General features: G+C 36.0%; 1 protein-coding gene across 1 annotated transcript in view; it reads right to left on the bottom strand.

Moving 5' to 3' along the window:
• LOC149547598 (heme binding protein) overlaps positions 1-17756 on the bottom strand; it is a 48913-nt gene extending 31157 nt beyond the window's left edge. The window contains exons 1-6 of the mRNA XM_089791716.1: positions 17273-17756; positions 17125-17192; positions 15812-15878; positions 15272-15426; positions 15069-15139; positions 242-325 (exon numbers count right to left, since the gene is read on the bottom strand). Of these exons, the coding sequence (XP_089647842.1) occupies positions 242-325; positions 15069-15139; positions 15272-15426; positions 15812-15878; positions 17125-17192; positions 17273-17545 (718 nt within the window). The 5' untranslated portion in view covers positions 17546-17756. The remainder of the gene's footprint in view (positions 1-241; positions 326-15068; positions 15140-15271; positions 15427-15811; positions 15879-17124; positions 17193-17272) is intronic.
• Positions 17757-19157: the final 1401 nt, after the last annotated feature.

Raw genomic sequence — 19157 nt, 5'->3', positions numbered from 1 at the left:
CAAGATGAATTGCACAAATTAATGATAAGAGAGTTATTTTGTTACCAACCTACAGTAAATCAAGTATCAGCTGCAATACTAACTCTTCAATGAGTGATCCAAGCGCATTAAAGTGAAATATTCGAAAGAACCATAAACAACAAAACTTAAGTCTAAACGGCACATTTTGAATGCATGACAGTAAAATAAAGTAGACTGTGCTGCCTAATCTTCTTAATGAAATTCAGAAAGCAATTCATACCATATTTATCATCAATGGTATCATGCCACCATGCTCCTTGCCAGTCATTCTGTCCGATAGAACTGCTGCTGGCATTGCCATTGCCTTTATACACAATTAAAATCCATTAAACAGGTATATTCACAAAGAACAAACTTCGAACAATCAATGTAGACCTGAATTTTCAATTAGAATGTTATGCACAATCCATCTAGGTTATCAGAGACATAATTAATCCATAAGTATTGTTCACATTAAACAAATATTAAAATGAGCGAACAGAAATACATATAATTTTGGTAGAGAAATCCATCGGTATGGTTACTTTTCTAGGCATAAAACAGTTAACTATTTTATTTCAAAGCCATTTACATCTATTAAAAGCTGAAAAGTTACTATAAATTGCCAGCATTTACAAAATTCTAGATGTATACTTTCAATATGTGACAAAGCTTGAACCAGTCGCTAATAATCTGTTGGTAGAAACATTGGTAGAAACATTAACAGTCCTCTCTACTTCCAAAAGACCATTTCAGGAGATCCTGACAGTTGCATACAACCTGTCGAAGTTTTTGTAGCTTCTGTCAGATAAATCCTATGAGACAAACCTATTGAAGATACATATATATGTATTTATATGAGATATGATATATATACTTAACACACACACACACACATAATAGAATATAATAATTATGTAATGCTGAAAAAATTAATATAACGATCCAAAAGATATTATGTGCATATATCTACACACACACACACACACACACACAGAAATAGTCATCATATTAATCACATAATAATGAACAGACATGTCCCATGAAGGGTCATGTCTCTCCTTGGCTAATCCTCAATATAAATGCAAGAAAGATCGCTGCCTTTGGAACACACAGAGAAATTATAGACTGTGTTACATTTGCAGCAATCATAGCTTAACATGATATCAGAGCCAGGCTGCAAATGTAAAAAAGTGATTGAAGGCATGGTAGAAAGATTCATTTCAGAAATAGCTGAATAAATCACAGGTGGAGAATATAGAACATCAAAGACAACGATAATGTGGAACGCATAGACTTGTTTGTGTAAGGCAGCAATAAGATGCATTGTGATTTGTGGCAGAATAGAAAAGAGGAGGATACAAATGCATATTTTGGATAAAAGGGGTAGATATGAATAGAGAATGAATGAGAGATAGAGCATGATTAGTGGTGCCGTTGACTGGGCATCGCATCATAGAAACAATGCATACTTACCATCTCCAGTTTGGGTATTTTGGCATCGATCACAATAACAAGCATTAGAATACCATGGTTAACTTCAAAGAAAGCGATTGTGGTGTTCATGTGGATAGTAAAGGATGAATATCAACCGTTCAGCAGAATAATTACAGGGATCATCATCTTGGTTTATCTTAAGTGGAGGACACTGAGACACGAAGATCTCAGTATACCAGGAAGAAAATAAAAGAGGGAGGATACATATGCAACAGTCTAACCTAAGAAGAAGTGGCATCAACGAACCTCTAAGGACAGTGATTAGTTATTACAAACGTCATAATTATCTGGCACTTAATATCTTTGGAAAGGCGCTGATAATATTAAAGAAGAAATTTTCATAAAGTGATTAAAAAAGAACAGTCAAACATATGACTGGGAAGCCTATATCTTATGACAAACGACAATGAGGAATACTTTAGGAGTATGTTGCAAACAAGGAAGAAAGATCTTGATGTGTGTAGTCATTGTTAATGTTTGGTAGCTTCAGTTGGATAAACTCGAGAGGCTAAACTAAAGGTTTATATGTATTTTATATATATTATATATATGTGATATGTGTGTGTGTGTGTGTGTGTGTGTGTGTGTGTGTGTGTAGTTAAATTATAAATTGTTATTAATTAAATATTAATGAATAGACATATCCCATGAAGGGACATGTCTATCTATATCCCATCCGCAATATAAAGAGAGATGGCTACCATTTGGAAAGCACATAACATACAGATAGTGTGATTACATTTGCAGTGATCCTACAATACTTAACATGGTATCAGAGCACCAGGCTGCAAATGATAAAAAAGAAACTGAGAAATATGTTTTGCAATTAAAAGTAAGAAGGAAAAGGAAGAAGGTCGTGCAAACGTATGGAAAAGCAACGACTCCATAGACTGACAAGCAACAACTTCAGCCAATGCTGTGTAAAATTTATGTAACAGTATTGAGTGCAATGATGGAATCATTTTGAGTGAGCTTCTGAAAAAATTAAAAAGTTGCTTGGCAGATATAATGAGTGAATGCCTAGAAAAGTGATGCAGGAGCATCCAGAGGTATAAGGGCAATCCTGTGTCACCCAAAAAAAAAAATGTACTTAGACTTAGTTTCTATTTTATGTCTTTACATTTTTGGATACCCATTTGGCTCAAATAAAGGTTCCAACTCTCATAGTTCAACTATCAGTGCATTTAAAAATCCCGAAAAAATAGGAGCATGCAATTTGACCATCATTTTGGTGACCTAGAAGGTGTGACTTGGCCAGATGAATGTAATCGAGATTTAGAGCATTCCAGAAAAAGAATCAGGTCAAAAGGCCCCACGGTTTGAAAGTTATTGCAGTTTTTCGGGTTTTGGAGACCCCCTAAGAATGCTTCAAAGTCAGGTTTGGGGCATTAAATGACCTCGAAAAGGGTCGAAAAATGGGGGACGAGCGAAGCTTGTCCATAGGGCTATAGAGCGCTTTGAGAGCTTTCCGAAAATGTAAACGGTTCGTCAATCGGAATTACGGTTCAAAAGTTATGCCTCCCGGAAGTTCGGCTACCGTTTCTGGATTCTTCTAGAATTGCACCGACTTCTAACGCAGCTTCCGGAACCTTCTATTTTGTCAGTGGATGCCTACTAGCACTTTCTAGAATGTACTCCTAGTCCTTAACCCTCCGGGGTCTATTTAAGGAGATTTCTGGCATTGTAAAAGGCAGTTCGGATTGGAGCTTGAGAGGAGGTGCTAAAAGGAGAAATATTCTCCAGATTTATGCTATTGTAAGCCCGCAGGGCATGTTTTGAGTTTATTTTCTCTGCACTGTTTGTACCAGCTTATTTTCTCAGTTAATATAATTTCCCCTTTCTATTGTGTCTATTCTGGTTGTTGGGTTGTGTCCCCATCAAGTGGTATCATAGTACAAGAATAGGGAGATCAAACCCAAAAAAGCTCAGGAGGGGAGAGTACTGGAACTATCAAGGCAGGTATGATGAGGAAGTGGGGAGGAAAGACTACCCCTACATACCAAGAAACAAAGAAGAGGTACAAGGAGATGGAGGGATAACCGACCCACCTGAGTCGAACAACACTTAAGCCCCCAACAATAGGAAGAGAACAATGAATAACCTAAACAAGAAAAAACTACCCAAAATAGGTATCCTACACACTACTATAAAATGTGTAACCATCTGGGAAGCAAAAGGACAAAAAGACAAGGATTATTGGTTGAAAGCCTTCCCCACCATCTTGAGGGATGCATTTGATTGATATACAGACCTTCAAGTAGCGAATAAAGCAACATGGAAGGACTTAAAAAAAGCCTTCAAAGGAGAATTCAGGCTACTCCACGATGAGATATACAATACCCGACAACAAAAAAATGAGACAATTCGGGTCCACCTTCGTAGGCTGAAGGAACTAATCAATAAAATAAATAGTCAATCAGCATATGATCTAAAGAAGAGATGGTTCATAAAGGGGTTGAGACCATTTACCCGATAGAAGATTAAGGTGGTATTGCCATCCTCGTACAAAGAGGCGTGCAACAGGGCGATGGATATTGAAAGTGAGAACAAGGCATTGCAAGACAAAAAGAGGATAAGCAATGATGACACCGCAAATGGTGACAATGATGGGGAGTCACCAACAATTTAGGCATCCACAAGGACGTGATGAGAATGGCGAAGGAAATGAGGGTGGAAAAAGAAAACAACGAAACGTGGTGTATTGAATGCAAGAACTAAGGCCATACCAAAGACAATTGTCCCAAGAGATCATTTTGCGATATCTGTCAAGTACTAGGACACTCTCTAAAGGAGTGCCCATACAAATTAAAAGTAAAGAGTGCATAAGTACTCCTAACAATCGAGCAAGTGACCGCCACCTACCACACCACCAAGACGTCAATGCCTCCCAAGGAGGCTACCAAAATAATACTAGAGGCAACAACAACAACAACAAAAACACGCCACAAAGTCACATTGAGTGCAACACAAAGGGCCAGCTGATGATACAGTGCAGAAGATGCAATGAATGAGGCCACTTCGCATGGAAATGTCAAAGCAATCAATTTGGCAAAAGTATGTTGTACAGATGTTGAGGGTTGGGGAACCACAAAGATACTAACTATCCCAAGGGAAAGGTCGTGAACATGATAGCAGTAACAACTTCAGCGAAGGAAGAAAATCACCAAATCCCAAACCAAAAAAAGCCATGTGCCCAAATCCACACACGGAGAAGGAAAGGCTAAAGGAAGCAAGAAGAGAAATACAAATGACAATGGAAAAGGAACACAAACAAACCCACAAGGCCACAAGTACCCTAACCCAACCAACATCTGAGGCTAATATCATAAAACAAATGTTGCAGGCCACGGTGCCGATACGGGTGGTAGACCTATTGCAATTGAAAGTGGCAATAACCAACATGGAAGACACCAATGGCGACCAAGGACAAGGACACAAATTGAGAAGGCAGAAGGAGCGGAAAGAGAAACACCCAAGAGGATCCCATACCTACCAACCCAATGTTGCTCACATTTGGGGAGGAAGGACCCCTGCAATAGTAGAAATGGAGATCATGGATCATAGTAACATACACTTACCAATACCATCTAGATGGAGGATCGGAAGTAAATGTACTCCCTAAAGAGACATAGAAGGCACTTGGAAAACTGACACTTTAGCCACCAACATTCCATTTGGTAGTTGAAGACCAACATAGCATAAAGTGCAATGGACCTTGGCTAAGACAAAACTATTATGTATATTGTTATAAATCAATTGAATAAGATAATAAATATTATTGCGAATTAGTTTAAAATATGAATAATGATTAAATAATGGTAATAGTATTGTTTATTGTTTATGGTAATATTGTTTATTTATAATAAATTGTCATTGATTCTAATTGATTTCCAAGGACACTTATAAATCGAATAATTATAATCATACGTGGACAAATTATATATTTATAAATACACCGCTTGTTAAAGAGGGGACCAACCAAACGTTTTATATTTGAAAGACCCAATTGGGGTCATGTCACTGATACCTATATTGATAGGCCCAGCAATCAAATACAAGAGGCCACCATCGAAGAAAGTAGGAAAGTATTATAATATCCAACCGAAGTCACATCGAGCACGCAGTCAACATCAAACAAAAAGGAAAACCACATACAAACCAATAAACTCCCTCACAGCGGCAAATCGTATCTAACAGGTCCACATGGGCAGTTTGCAGCAAACTGGGTACACATCACGGTGGGAAGAAATTCATACACAGGTTGAGGGAAAATTGAGGTAGACCCCACCGATCGAAGGTATGAACATTGCTTATTATAAATAAGATATTAATTTTATAAAGGTTTATGTATGGTTATTGATATCATTTAATATCCCAAGTTTATTAAATATTTTATGTTTCTAAGGCTAAGGTGAATTTGTAAAATTATGAATATGAGTATATATGATTCTATTTATTGAAATAAAATGCACATATTTGTGATTATCAATTCCTTATATGAAGAATAGTAGAAATTGGATAATATTGTGTTAACCTATGAGACTCGAAGCATTTTGTATGCAAGATGTTAAGATCTCCATCTGACCACCATGTCAGGAATCAATAGATAATCTCCATGTGCCAGAATATTCTAATGTTGTCAACATAAGCATATGTGGTTGGCCTTGGATAAAGGATGTCTCGTCCAAAAAGAATATTAAGGGGTGCACTCCTGAGAAGATAGCGAGGTAGCTATGAGCTAGGAAGACTGATCTGGAGACGTCCTTAAGATTGGAGTAGGTTAGGGTAGAGTAATGTAAATAGAAATATCATTATTATTGTGATTCTAATAAATTTGTTTGTAGGTTTGTCTAATCTAATTAACGCTACTAAGCATGGACATTACATAAAGCCACTCGGGACACTCATGGCACAAAAGGTGATCATTGGAACACAACAATGTTTTCTTGATTTTGTGGTCATAACTCTTGAGAAGAAGGGGTACAACACCCTCCTTGGTAGAGGTTGGCTCATCACAGCCAAAGCCAACCATAAATGGAAGAAGAATAAACTATCCATTGAGAATGAAGGGAAGAAATGCATCATTGATCTTCAAATTCAATCTATAAGCCAAGAGTTGGCATCCGAGTCAGAAGAAGGGGGAGTATGGCAAGAACGAAGGCATGGAGCCAAATGACAGGGGTGTCCTAAGGTCAGGAAGTTGTTTTGGAAGATGAAACTGGTTCACTTAAGGTGTTGTTCCATTGGCAGACGGAGGACTATGAATTATTCCAACCCAGTTGCCACATGTTGGAAATAACTAAAATAGAGGCAGAGGGGATACATACCAAATTAAACATAAGGAGTACAAGGAAAGGGTAGCCAACATGGATGAAACTCCTACCCATCGATTCGAGAAAAGCAAAATGCAAGTAACCAAGTATAGAAAAAATAAGCTTGGGAAAGGAAGAAAACCAGAAAGTGATCTTGATGGGGACCTCATACTAAAGTCAAGCATTTAAAATCTTTTTGGAATATCAAGATGTATTCACATGGACATATAAAGACTTAAAAAGGTGTGCCACCAGAACTGTGCATACACAAAATACCCCTAATCTCAAAAGCAAGGTCGGTACAAAAGAGTTTGTACTATATGAATAAGAACTATGCCACGAAGGTGTAAGAAGAAATTGGAAAGATGTTGAACGCTAGAATTATTTTTTAAAGTTCAAACAAGCAATTGGTTATCACCAATCACCATCTCACTCAAAAAGGATGCCAATCAGATCAGGATTTGTGTTGAGTTATGGTATCTCAATGCAGCCACAATTAAAGATCCGTTCCCAATTCCATTCACTAATAGTATATTGGAGGAGATGGTTGGGCATGAGATGTACTCGTTAATGGACGGGTTTCCGAGTTACAACCAGATCAATATCGCAAAGGAGGACAAATTACAGATGACCTTCATGGTAGAAGATAGAGTGTATGATTATAAAAGGATGTCATTCGGCTTGTCGAATGCTCTTGCCACCTTCCAGAGGATTATACTCCACATCTTCGAAGAGATGCCCATAGGGAATTTTAAAGCATTTCTGAATGAATGGTAAATATATAGTGGGAAGGAAACACACCTCGTAGCGCTACATGAATGCTGGAGGGCACAGATAATACTCAATCCAAAGAAATGTCAGTTCATGGTCCAATAAGGCAAACTACTCAGACACGTCGGTTGTAAAGAGTGGTTGAAGACCAACCCAGACAAAATAAATGTACTTATTGAAATAGAAAACCCACGAGATGTAAAATAGGTTGCCAAATTTGGGGGAGACATGAATTTGTCAAATCTAAATGGGTGAAATTTTGAAAACTTTGGAAATTCAGAAAAATTGAATTTTGTCAAAGTCGAAAAAAATGCAAAAAGCGAAATTCCCTTCCTCACAGAAAATGGAAAAAGCGAAAGTCGGAGAAAGTGAATCTTGTGAATCTAGTGAATTTTGTCTTCCTCACAGATAGATAACAATATTTGAAACTCTTCAATTCCCCTCGTCTAAGTTAATATAAACTATGAAAGTAAGTATTAAAACAATGTAATGTTTCTTTAATGGTCATCTTAGTTTAGGTAGTTTCTAATTTTGTCTTATTGTTATGTTTGTTTTGTTTAGAAACATTGTAATGTAATTGCCAATTTATGCAACTTCATTTTCATTATTGAACATACAACTTCTAGAACTTGTCATCAAAGCGGATGAATGGGGTTTTTTAAGTTTGGCAACTTTTTAAATAGAAAATTTGTTTATGGAAATCACAAAAATTTCTTGATAAAGTTTTAGAAAAAAAATTAGACTTGATTTTTTTACAGTCAAAATTGAAGGCTGTTTATTTGCTCCAAATTGCAAAGTTGTTTATCTACAATTTTCGAGGGTTCTGTAATGTTTCTTCCAATAGCCCACATTCATTTTCTTTAAGGTCCATTATTCAGCGTCGATAGCTACAATTTTGGAGCAGTGGGTTTTTCACATATTCCCAGAAAAATGTGGTGTGTTTCCAAATTTTGGCTTTGATTGATTTTTTGTATAAAAATCAAGGGTTTTTTGTTCTACTCAACTCCTTAGAACAAGGGTTTTACCATTTTTTCCTAAAAGAATGTTTTGTAATCAAAGTGATAGGATATAAAGAGATTTCTGATTTTTTTCCACCAAAAAATTCATGGTGGGTTCCGTCCAAATTTTCACAATTGTGGGTTTTCATGTTTTACACAACTTTTTCACACAAAAATCATCGGATCTCTCAGCAAGCAGATTTGTTTTATTTTTTTCACAAAAAACCATGACTGATTTTTTTGTGCCTAGTTTTGATCATTTTTTGTTCTCAAAAATTATGTCTAGTTTTGATCAATTTTTTTCTTATAAAATGATGCTTAGATTTTGATAAAATTTTCCTTAAAAAAACTTTTATGGGTTTTATAATTTTTTTCAATAAAAATTTGCTATTACATTTTATAGTTCTTTTCCTCAAAAAACTACTATTGAGTTTCACAAGTTTTTCCTCAAAAAAATTATTCCTGGATTCTCTAAATGTTCTCTTAGAAAAATCAAGCACTTATTGTGGGTGATCTTAGCATCACATTGAGGATTGGCAATTTTCTCTACAAAAATTGTGGTTTCTTGCGGTCAATTTTAGGGTCGTAGTACTCATTTGCATAAGGTTTTTGGATTTGACAATTTTCTCCTCAAAATTGTGATTTCAATTTCAGAGGCTAAAACCACTGTCTCTAGCTACAAGGAGAGACAGATTTTGTTTTACCAACATTAGGTTGGATCGATTGTGGTTATCTTGGTCATATCCAGAAGTTTGCAAAATCGGGGAGGGTCTCAACAACAGGCTCATTTTGTAAAGTATTCTAAAGAGAAGGGGGTAGTCTTCTATCCATTTATCCAGTTCAATTAATTTCTATTAGTTTACATTTTTCAATATCCTAAAAACAATTACTTAATCTAAGTCTCTAACAAACTAGCAAAAACATCTTGCCTTCCAGCAATTCTAACTTTTCGACTCACACAACCAATATATCCTCGCATTTGTACAGTGAGATTGACAAGAAGGTTGTTCAATACTTTGCATCGAGAGGAAGGCTTGACAAGCACTCGTGATCATATACATGATTTATTTTGACCACAAAGAAAACGATTTAATAATGGACACTAGTAAGCAGTAGCATGGAAGCAATATCGATGTGGTTGAGTGGCCATTAAACTGGAAAATCTGACACCCCAAATCCAACTGTTTGGGGAGTTCCGACATGATATGACCACTGGAATTACTGTAACATTCTGTGTCTAATCTGACCAGAAAAATGTAAATATTTGCCTAAGGAATTTCGTCAAACACTTGGTGACTTCTCAGAGTTTATACTGTAGAGCCACTGCAAATCTGACTATGCTAACACAACCTCAAATTCTAAAATAAAAATTGAATAAGATGAACTCCAATACCATAGTAATGTTGGGATTAATTATCAGATTTAATACGGAATAGAAAATACTGCTGAAGTACGGCAATGTGAGGAAAATGGAGTTGATGACATTACTAACTGCACATTATTACAATGCCATAATCCAAGGTAAGAATATGGAACCTGGAGTCAATCGTTTGTTTGAACCGACCACGTGAAAGTGTGCAGGCAAAGCAGCATAGACTGTATTGACACCAACCAATCCAGCAATCCCGTGATTCCCTGCTGGACGTGAGAGTTGGGACGTCAACCACAGGTGAAGGCCTGATCCCGTGCTTAGTGTTGCCACCCATAACCTCAACAAACTGTCAGTCAATGATATGTAGGTGATACCACTCCTCTAGGCGATTTCGAACTGGAAGATAAGGCTGCCGATTGAGACTGGAGCAGACATTAATGACACAGACTGATAGGAATGTATGTGGCCCTTCTTAACTGAAAAACACCCTCCAATCATTTGATAGACTGACTCAATCCGAGCACTTTCTTGTGTAGCCATCAAAACCACTGTTCATGCGTATGGGAGTCAAACAATACATTTCATTCATATTCCACTATGTGTTCCGACTGTACTTACTTCTGCATGCCAAAACTGAGATCATTCTCCTTCTTGCCGATTTCTGCATGGGCTGTGCGTTAGTTCCAAGGAGGAAAATTGGGGTGATGTCCAACTTCCTCAAACAAGTCGAGGGATTTCGTCCTCAAAGTTTTTACCAGTCACATTAAAGCAACCAGAAATGTCATATATTGAGTTCATCAATTTTTCTATATCCAAATCCCAAGGCTGAGTCTCTTATTAATAACCTCGAAGTGAGGGAAAAATGTTGGAATAAGAGATGTGGGACAAAATAACAATTTCGTCCTATAGTCACTTAAGTCACTTTATAAAGTAAATGACTTTATAAACATAAAGTAACTTTATCAAAGAACTTTCAATTTAATAAATGATGAACTAAAGATAAATCTCCCGTGTGACTGGTAAGCATCCTGACTGTTGATGCCGTTAATCTATCTGGATGTGGAGATAGATTAACCCGGTGCCATAACACTAGTCCGGGGAAGGGGACATGACAATTACTGAACAGATCGAATGCTTACAAGGACCAATAGGTGACACCACAAATGTTTGACACATTCATGAATCTTCAATATTACTCCATCACACAAAAGTGCTCCTGCACCCATCAATTTCTCATCTTTATCTGATTGATAAAGACCAACTATTGCAGTGTAACACCAGCGCTTGGGTACATTGGAATGCCAAGACGAGTTTCCGGGATGAGGGGGCAAAGGGCCTCGATTTTGGAACGGCAAGGGAATGGCAGCAAGGGGTTAGTGGGGTTGATGTATACTATACATATAGAACTTGAAATAGTTATGAAAGGATGTTTTAGTATAGCATTCCAAATTGAAATACTTGAACATAGCAAAATAGCAACCAAACCAGAACCATTGAACATTCAACATAGTAACATAATACATACCCAATAGTAAAATTCAAAAATCAAAACTCAAATAGAAATTCAAGTACCCATCCCAGCAGCAGCATGGTTGCCAAATGGTGGAGGTGGAAGTACTCGGGTGGGTACTCCAAGTACACAATGCGAGGACATCCCACAAATGGGTACTTCAAGGTTAAGGGGTTGTGAGTCCCCAGGTTTCACTGAATTATTCAAAAGTATTTCAAGTTGAGACTCTTTAAGAACCAGCTTGAAGGCTTCTCCTTTAGAAAAAGAGAAATTGGTTTAGTTGGTACAAGAGTCGATCCTGCTTGTTCATACAATTTGGTTTTGTAGGGACTTCCTGTAGATTCTTAACAAGGTTTCTACCATGTTATGTATCAGATTATTCATTCTACAAATCATGTAAGCGAACTTGCTTTGACCTGGGTTATCTCTTTAAATGCTAATCGAAGGAGCCCATACAACTAATGTCCTCTTTACTTGTCATGCCTCCTTATGACGTTTGAAGTTTGACTTTCAAACTGTATAAACTTCTAGAGTATTTCCCAACCTGCTTGCACTATGATAAAATGTTTTTGTTCAATAGGTGACAATACAGACAACTTTGGCTGGTGATCTTCTGCGATACAATTATTGCAGAAGTTGGAAGTGATCATGATCCTTCTGTGGATAATTATTTTATCAAAATTGATCCTTGTTCAGTATCTAATCCTTTTTTTGCTCATAAGCTTCCTTCCACCACTTCTATATTGCATGTTTATTTCCTAAAATAGATTTGAGATTTGTTTAACACACCTTCCAAATGAAGTGTAAGGATTAGAATATGTGTTTGAAAGGAACTCAGGTGGGTAAGAGTTTAATTTTTGTTTTCCATCCTAAGTGTAGCTAATCATGTCATCACGTGTGAGGATCAATCAAATCATGCGTATGTTCCACGAGGATGTGTCCCTTATGCTAGTACCCCATCTCCATACCAGAGACATTAAGAGAATGCAGGACAGCATTTTTAAGTACCCTGTCCATCCCCTTTTGGTGCAAAATTCCAAAAATGTTTTAGAATATAGGAGATGGGAAAAAGTACCCAGGATGGCTAAGTGAGTCTCCTCAGAATCCCTTGGCCATCCTAAGTACTTCTACTCATCCCCTATGGTCCAAGCTACTTTTGGATGTCTAGTTTTGAAAAACATATTTTTTAATTTGAAAAAGGGGCTGGTTGGGCCCATAAGAACACCCAAACCACACTAAACAATACTAAAACCTAATCTAAGCATAAAACAGTTAAAAAGAAGAAAACGAAATTCATTTTCACATTTGCAAAGAAGAAGAACAGCAGCAAGAGAAGGAGTGAACAACAGTTGAAAGAGGAGGATAGGGCATCAAACCTACTTGCAATATATCACCATATTTTCTTAGTTCTATATTTATTGTTCACAATTTATGTCATCTCATAGTTGAAACTAGAAGCCCTCGAGCATTTTTGTTCTAATTCAAATATAATATAATTGGACATTGACAATGAAAGTTTCTACAATGATGAATCACTTTTCCAAATCCTTGTAAATGTATTATGCTTCCAGAATGTTACAATGAATGCTTAATCAATGTTAGATATGCATATTTGGAATTTCTCTGTACTTTTTTTAATCCCCTATATTTTTAACAGCCATCCACTAAGAAACGGTCCAAAAGTACCCATGTACTAGAAACACCTCCCATCATCCCCCACCATTAGCATCCCCAAAACACGATGGAACATAGCATCATGCATTTCTTATTAGTTTGAGTCTTGGCTGGCCCAAAACTCGAGCAAGTTTTCATACCCAAACTTTGTGAAATTTTCTTAGATTGTGTCCAAACAACTGGTGAAGCAGCTACCGCCACTATTTGATCTAGTGTAGTGAATCCCCACAGTGCCAAACAGATGGAAAACTATCCCAAAAATATGCAAGGAAATAAAATTTAACCTGTTAATTTGGTATTCTAATTTCAGCTTTATAAATATTTCTATTCTTGTACAAACTAGCTTTTGTTGAATACTTCATGTAATCCCCTCAGAGTGTTCACTTCGAAGTTTGAACACAATCAAGCAGTACTAGGATGCTAATGGTAAGAATGCAGCCAGTATCCTAAACCTCACAAAGAAATCTTTCTGTTTCAATTTGGGAGCTCGGTATGTACTACAATTACTTCCAGTTGTTGTTAGTAGAAAGTTAGAAACACTTGCATAGTTTTTATCTGATGCCACGAAACATTCTACAGAAAAAGCAGGAGAACTTAAGTAAGAAGCGTGCAATGAATTCCCTCACCTTCCCATTCAATTATGGCTGTTCCATATTGGATCACCAAAATTTCTCTAATTTCACTATGAATTTCATAGGTCCTTTTCTGCCATGGCCAAGAAAGCCTGTCTAAGTCCTCGGAAAAAGATTTAAAATCCTTTTGTCTGAAGAAAGTCATAGATTAACATCATAGTCTCATTAAATCAAAATGCCAATTTATTGTTTTAGATGACAATTCAATTATGTTGAGCTTTTCATCGGCCATCTAGAACTGAACAGGACCTTCCATTTGCTGCTGGAGTGCTCAGCCGCTGAGCTGAGGCCCATTAGAAACAGTCCATCTTCAGTCTGGGTGTGATTGGTTACCAACCCCACTACTTAAGCCACTCTATGGATACTTGGGGTTCCTAGCTTGGCCTAGCTCTAAAATCATGTTGAATTTTCCATGGACCAGCTTGGACTTGAACCTAGGAGCTTCTACTTTCTGTTGGAGTGCTCTATGGCTGAGCTATTGGCCCCTTTAGGACTAGTCCAATTTCCAACAATATCACACAGTTGGAGATTGCCTTTCATACCAAAGATTTCCTTAGAACCACATGTTGATGATTCTCTTCCTGCTTCATCTTCAAATGTAGGTTAGACTACTTTGTTTCTAGAAAGCAGCTTTATCTTCGAATGCAGATTAAACCACTTTGTTTCTGGAAAGTCCTTTATCTTCAAGTGAAGGTTAGACCACTTTGCTTCTACAAAATTCTCTCAAGCTTCCCCAAAGCCAATCTGTTGACTTTTCTCAGAGTAAAGATAAAAATTTATAGAAAAGGAAAGCAACTTATGGCTCCACAACCACCAGTTTTTAGTGCATGCTTTTTTCACCCTTAAATAAAGAGACACAAATCCTTGCACAATCAAAATCTATCCACCTTTCTAAAAGCAAACAAAAATTGAATGGTGGGAGGAGGCCTGCCTAAACAAAACTCACTTAGGCCAGCAGAGTTTGTAACCAGGAATGAATAAATTTCAATTTCCAATATTTTCAAGCTATTGGAAATGCCTAAATGTCACAATAGTAAAGAACTAGATGATTTAACTCATTAATAGAGAGATGCTTAGCCCTGAGACATAGCGTTAAGTTTAACAGTTGAAGAATAAAAACAACTTGAACTACATGCTCTACAGTCACCTCTATAAGAACTGGCACACTTTCTAAAAACTAAGCTAATACTAATTCCAGAAAGACCAAAATACATAACTGGTTGAAGCATTTGAACAATAATGTATGATAATAGCATGCCAAAGTCAAATAGCATTATGTTACACATTAACGTGTCAGCATACCGTCAGGACCCAATCCATCTAAATAACGACAGTGTGGATTCCAGGCATACAAATCAACCAGATGGCCAAACCTGTGATAAAAACAGAAAATACAATGCTTGTAAGTTGTAAACATGGCGTATGTATTAAAAAGTTAATAACCATTAAAGAAACAGCTTCCAGAAGGGAATTCTCTAATCTAATATAGGTAATGCATGACATACGTATCTCGTCCTGTGCCATTTAAGTTGTCAATTATGTTAGCACCATATAAACGACCAGGAATTGCAGTTCCAATTGAGAAATGCATAATATCTACTTCGTGACCACTGCAACTTTTGCTTGAACATTTGCTAGGCTCCACATCACAACCACCCATCTGCTTGATAAAATTTAGAGATATCATCACAACCACCTATCTGCTGGATGCAATTGCTCTAAATGGAGAAAACTATAATTGATAATTATAAGGTACAGATAGATTTGTGAGCAGAAAGGAAACTTCCATAGTTGAGAACTGTCTAAAATATGTAAAGCAGAATTATCATATATATATATATATATATATATATATATATATATATATATATATATATATATATATATATATATATATATATATATATATATATATATATATATATATATTGATTTAATTTGTTTTCTAAGAATGTAATCAAAACCATCTTCTTGATCACTGATACAATTATTGTAGGAAAAAATAGGGGAAAATTTGAGGCTACTGCATGCTTGGTAATACTTACATCTTTGTATGTTGCATCTTCACCCACTTGAAACATAAGTGCCACAGAAGGGCAGCTTTTTGATTGTCTGCATTCAGTGGACCACAAGATAAAATGAATACCCTTTTAAGAAATTTAACAAAAATAAAGTAATTGCAACACTGGGTTCAAAGGTTCAAGTCATGACTTGTAGAAAGACCCAAACTATGGCATCAAGACTGATGAAGTACTCCAACAGTTCAAAGAACATTGAGTTACAACTCATTAGCTGCAATATTGAAGTGATGAGCATCATCTTCCAAACCTAGGTGTTCATTCTGTGATGTCAAATTACAGGGATTGCTAATAACACCAGACATAATGATGTTAAGTCATCCCAGATGAGACTGTTGATGAACGAAAAGGCATTGGAATCCATTATGATGTTAAGTCATCCCAGTTGAGACTGTTGATGAACTAAAAGGCATTGGGAATGATTGCAAAGGCATTAAAAACAAAGGTACTAACTTCAATCATGTATTGTACCCTGAAGTTATTTTTATGCACAAGCCCGTGGTTGAAGTACAGTTGATGGGAAATCTAAACTCCCAAAGAGCCCCTCATGATTCAATTCTTGCTGTGAGAGTTGGGGTGAGTTCAATGCCCCTGGAATGTAAGCCTGCAGATCAGAGTCTACTTAGTGAGAAAATGGAGGTCACAAAGATCCCACAGCAGTATAATTCTTGCTGGATGTGGTTGGACATGTGTTTAATACCAACACAAGTTAAGCCCACATGTTAGTGTCCGGTTGCTGAGAAATTTGTGCACACAAACAGCCCACAACAGTTCAAATTGCTGGTGGATAAAGACAGAGCTGGGTTTGATTCTTATGTGCCTGAAACCAAAGTGGGTACAGAAAATGTCTATTTCAAAATAAACATATAGTTATATGTTTACATAGATCACTTTGACAGATCCTGAACACCAATTTTCCCCAATCCTATAGGCCAATTCCTACATGATAATGAAATTCAAAATAAAGTTCACAGTATATATTTGAATAATAGACCTCAATAATTCTGCACACCAATTTGAACTGCAGAATTTTGAAAATTGTCATAAGAAATTGTTGTAATCTAATCAATAAACTTTGCCTAGCTCAGATGAAAAAAAAAGTACGCAAGCTGAAATTCCAACCTCAGGTTACAACAAAGATAAACAGCATTTGGATAAAATATGTATTTTTCACATATTTCCCAAACAAACCAACTGGTAATTTCTATAATCGGATTCATTCTGTTAATTATTAGTTCGTTGAGAAATATTTTGATTGTATGGTTTCGAATTAAGCGTACCCCTTCACATAACGATAGTCCCCGGGCACCTGCAGCAGGAAGAAGACGTTGTGTCCATCGTGCAACGCCTGCAAACAGATCAATATAAAATCAAACTCAAGTGACAGAAGACGAAGAAGAAAAACAGGTAATATTACTCTCAAATTACCTTGAGAGTCATTTCGCCTTTCTCGTATTTATTGTCATGGTCATCGGGATGGAGGGCAGGCATCAGGGGAAAAGTGTATCCCGTCGTATTGGGGTCATCCCATTCATCTCCCTTTCCATCCAGAGTCACAAATCCAGGCATATAATATGCTTGGATGCTTGCATCGCCGTCTGAATCACAGTGAAATCTTCCATCATCGTTGTGGCTCTCAACAAATCCATTCATGTGGCAAGCGACGATCGTCAGAATAAAGCATTTAATCCACATTGCCATATGGAATCTCTTCACTCTTACTGTCAAGATTTGATTGATAAAAATTTGTAAATTAATTGTGAATAATCACCAGATGAAGAGAAACTGATTCAGCAAACCAGATGTTATGTACGGACTCTACATTCTGCACTTTTTATTTCCCACCATTTCAGGTCAATAGTCGAGGTTTGAGCCGCCGAGCGTCAAATGTTAAAACGCCAATTTTGGCTTCCCACTTTGAGCCGCTGAAGGTCAAATTTAAAATGTCAATTATGGCTTTCGTATACATTTCAACAAAATAATGTAAGGCAGATTGGGGTAGTGAAGTTTGTTTGTAATTTTTGAATGAATGAAAGATTGAGAAGTAGGAGATACTTAATGAATGAATGAAAGATTTTTAATGGCATTCACGAGGTCATAAGTCTAAGGGACCCACAGAAATTTCTAGTCAGTTTTGATGGTTGAAAAAAAAAACTTACAGCCTATTGGACATCTGATCTTTGTATTTAGTGACCGTCAGGGTGGCTTAGGCAGGTAGGCTCAATCCTTTTTATGGTACAAAAATAAATTTTAAATGTCGACAAGTTTTTTTTTTTTTTTTTAAATGAGATCTTAGTAGTAATCCTCTTACAATTTATTAATAAAAATAGAAGTAACTTTATTTGAATGGATTTTAATTGTTCTTAGAGGAAGGAAAAAATAGATAAGACTTATTAAATAGAATTTCTTAATAAATTGAAATTTTGATTTTAGGTGCTTAAGACATTTAGTTATCATGAAAGTAAATTTACCACATTACCTTATCTTAAAAATCAATAAATTTTATAGTTCCAAAAGTAGAATCAAGATGTTAATTTAATTGTTCCTAAAAAATAATATATATTAGTCAAATTATTATTATTATTATTATTATATAGTATAGTGTCAAAAAGACAATACCTGTAATCTAAAAAATAAACAAATTTGCTAAATTGATAAATGCTAACACATCTATAATAATAATGATATTAAATGAATTATGTTAAAAGTTAAGTGAAAGTTTAATTGTTAAATTGAAATTCATATTTAAAATAGTAATTTTTAAAATCTATAGTTTAACTTTGCACCTTTTACTATTATTACTATTTTTTTAATAATATACAATTACAATGAGTTGTTATATTATATGATAGTGGGATAAATTATTATCTTTTATTTTTCTACATTTTAATAGTTTTCTTATATGTACTTAAATGATATATTTTTACTAAGCAAAGTTGTAGACACAACCAAACGGATCAAGTCTAGATAGTTGATTAAAGTCATGTGTAAATTGAAACATTCTTTGGTCTTGTGTTTTAGGTTGTTTCACCACTCAAAGGATGGCAGTTATTTGTGAAGCAACTCAATTTTAATAGTTGAAAAATATAAAATTAATTATCTAGTCAAAATAAATAGAATTGATTAATTTATGAAATACTTTTCATATTAAGAGCGGACAAAATAGGGCGGGTAGCCCAAAGAGAACAACAAGAGGCAGAGCCTTTGTCAATAGACCAATAGTAGGAAAAAAGACCAGCACATTAGCACCTCAACCAATACCCTTTTTTAACATCAAAAAGATCCACCTAAGAAGCATAGCCAATTGATAAAC

Source organism: Cupressus sempervirens, chromosome 7 (assembly GCF_028749045.1).
Source record: "Cupressus sempervirens isolate cs-2001-9-10 chromosome 7, ASM2874904v1, whole genome shotgun sequence".
Taxonomy (NCBI): domain Eukaryota; kingdom Viridiplantae; phylum Streptophyta; class Pinopsida; order Cupressales; family Cupressaceae; genus Cupressus; species Cupressus sempervirens.
Note: the sequence above shows the minus strand (reverse complement) of the source record. Positions and strands in the feature narration are given on the sequence as shown.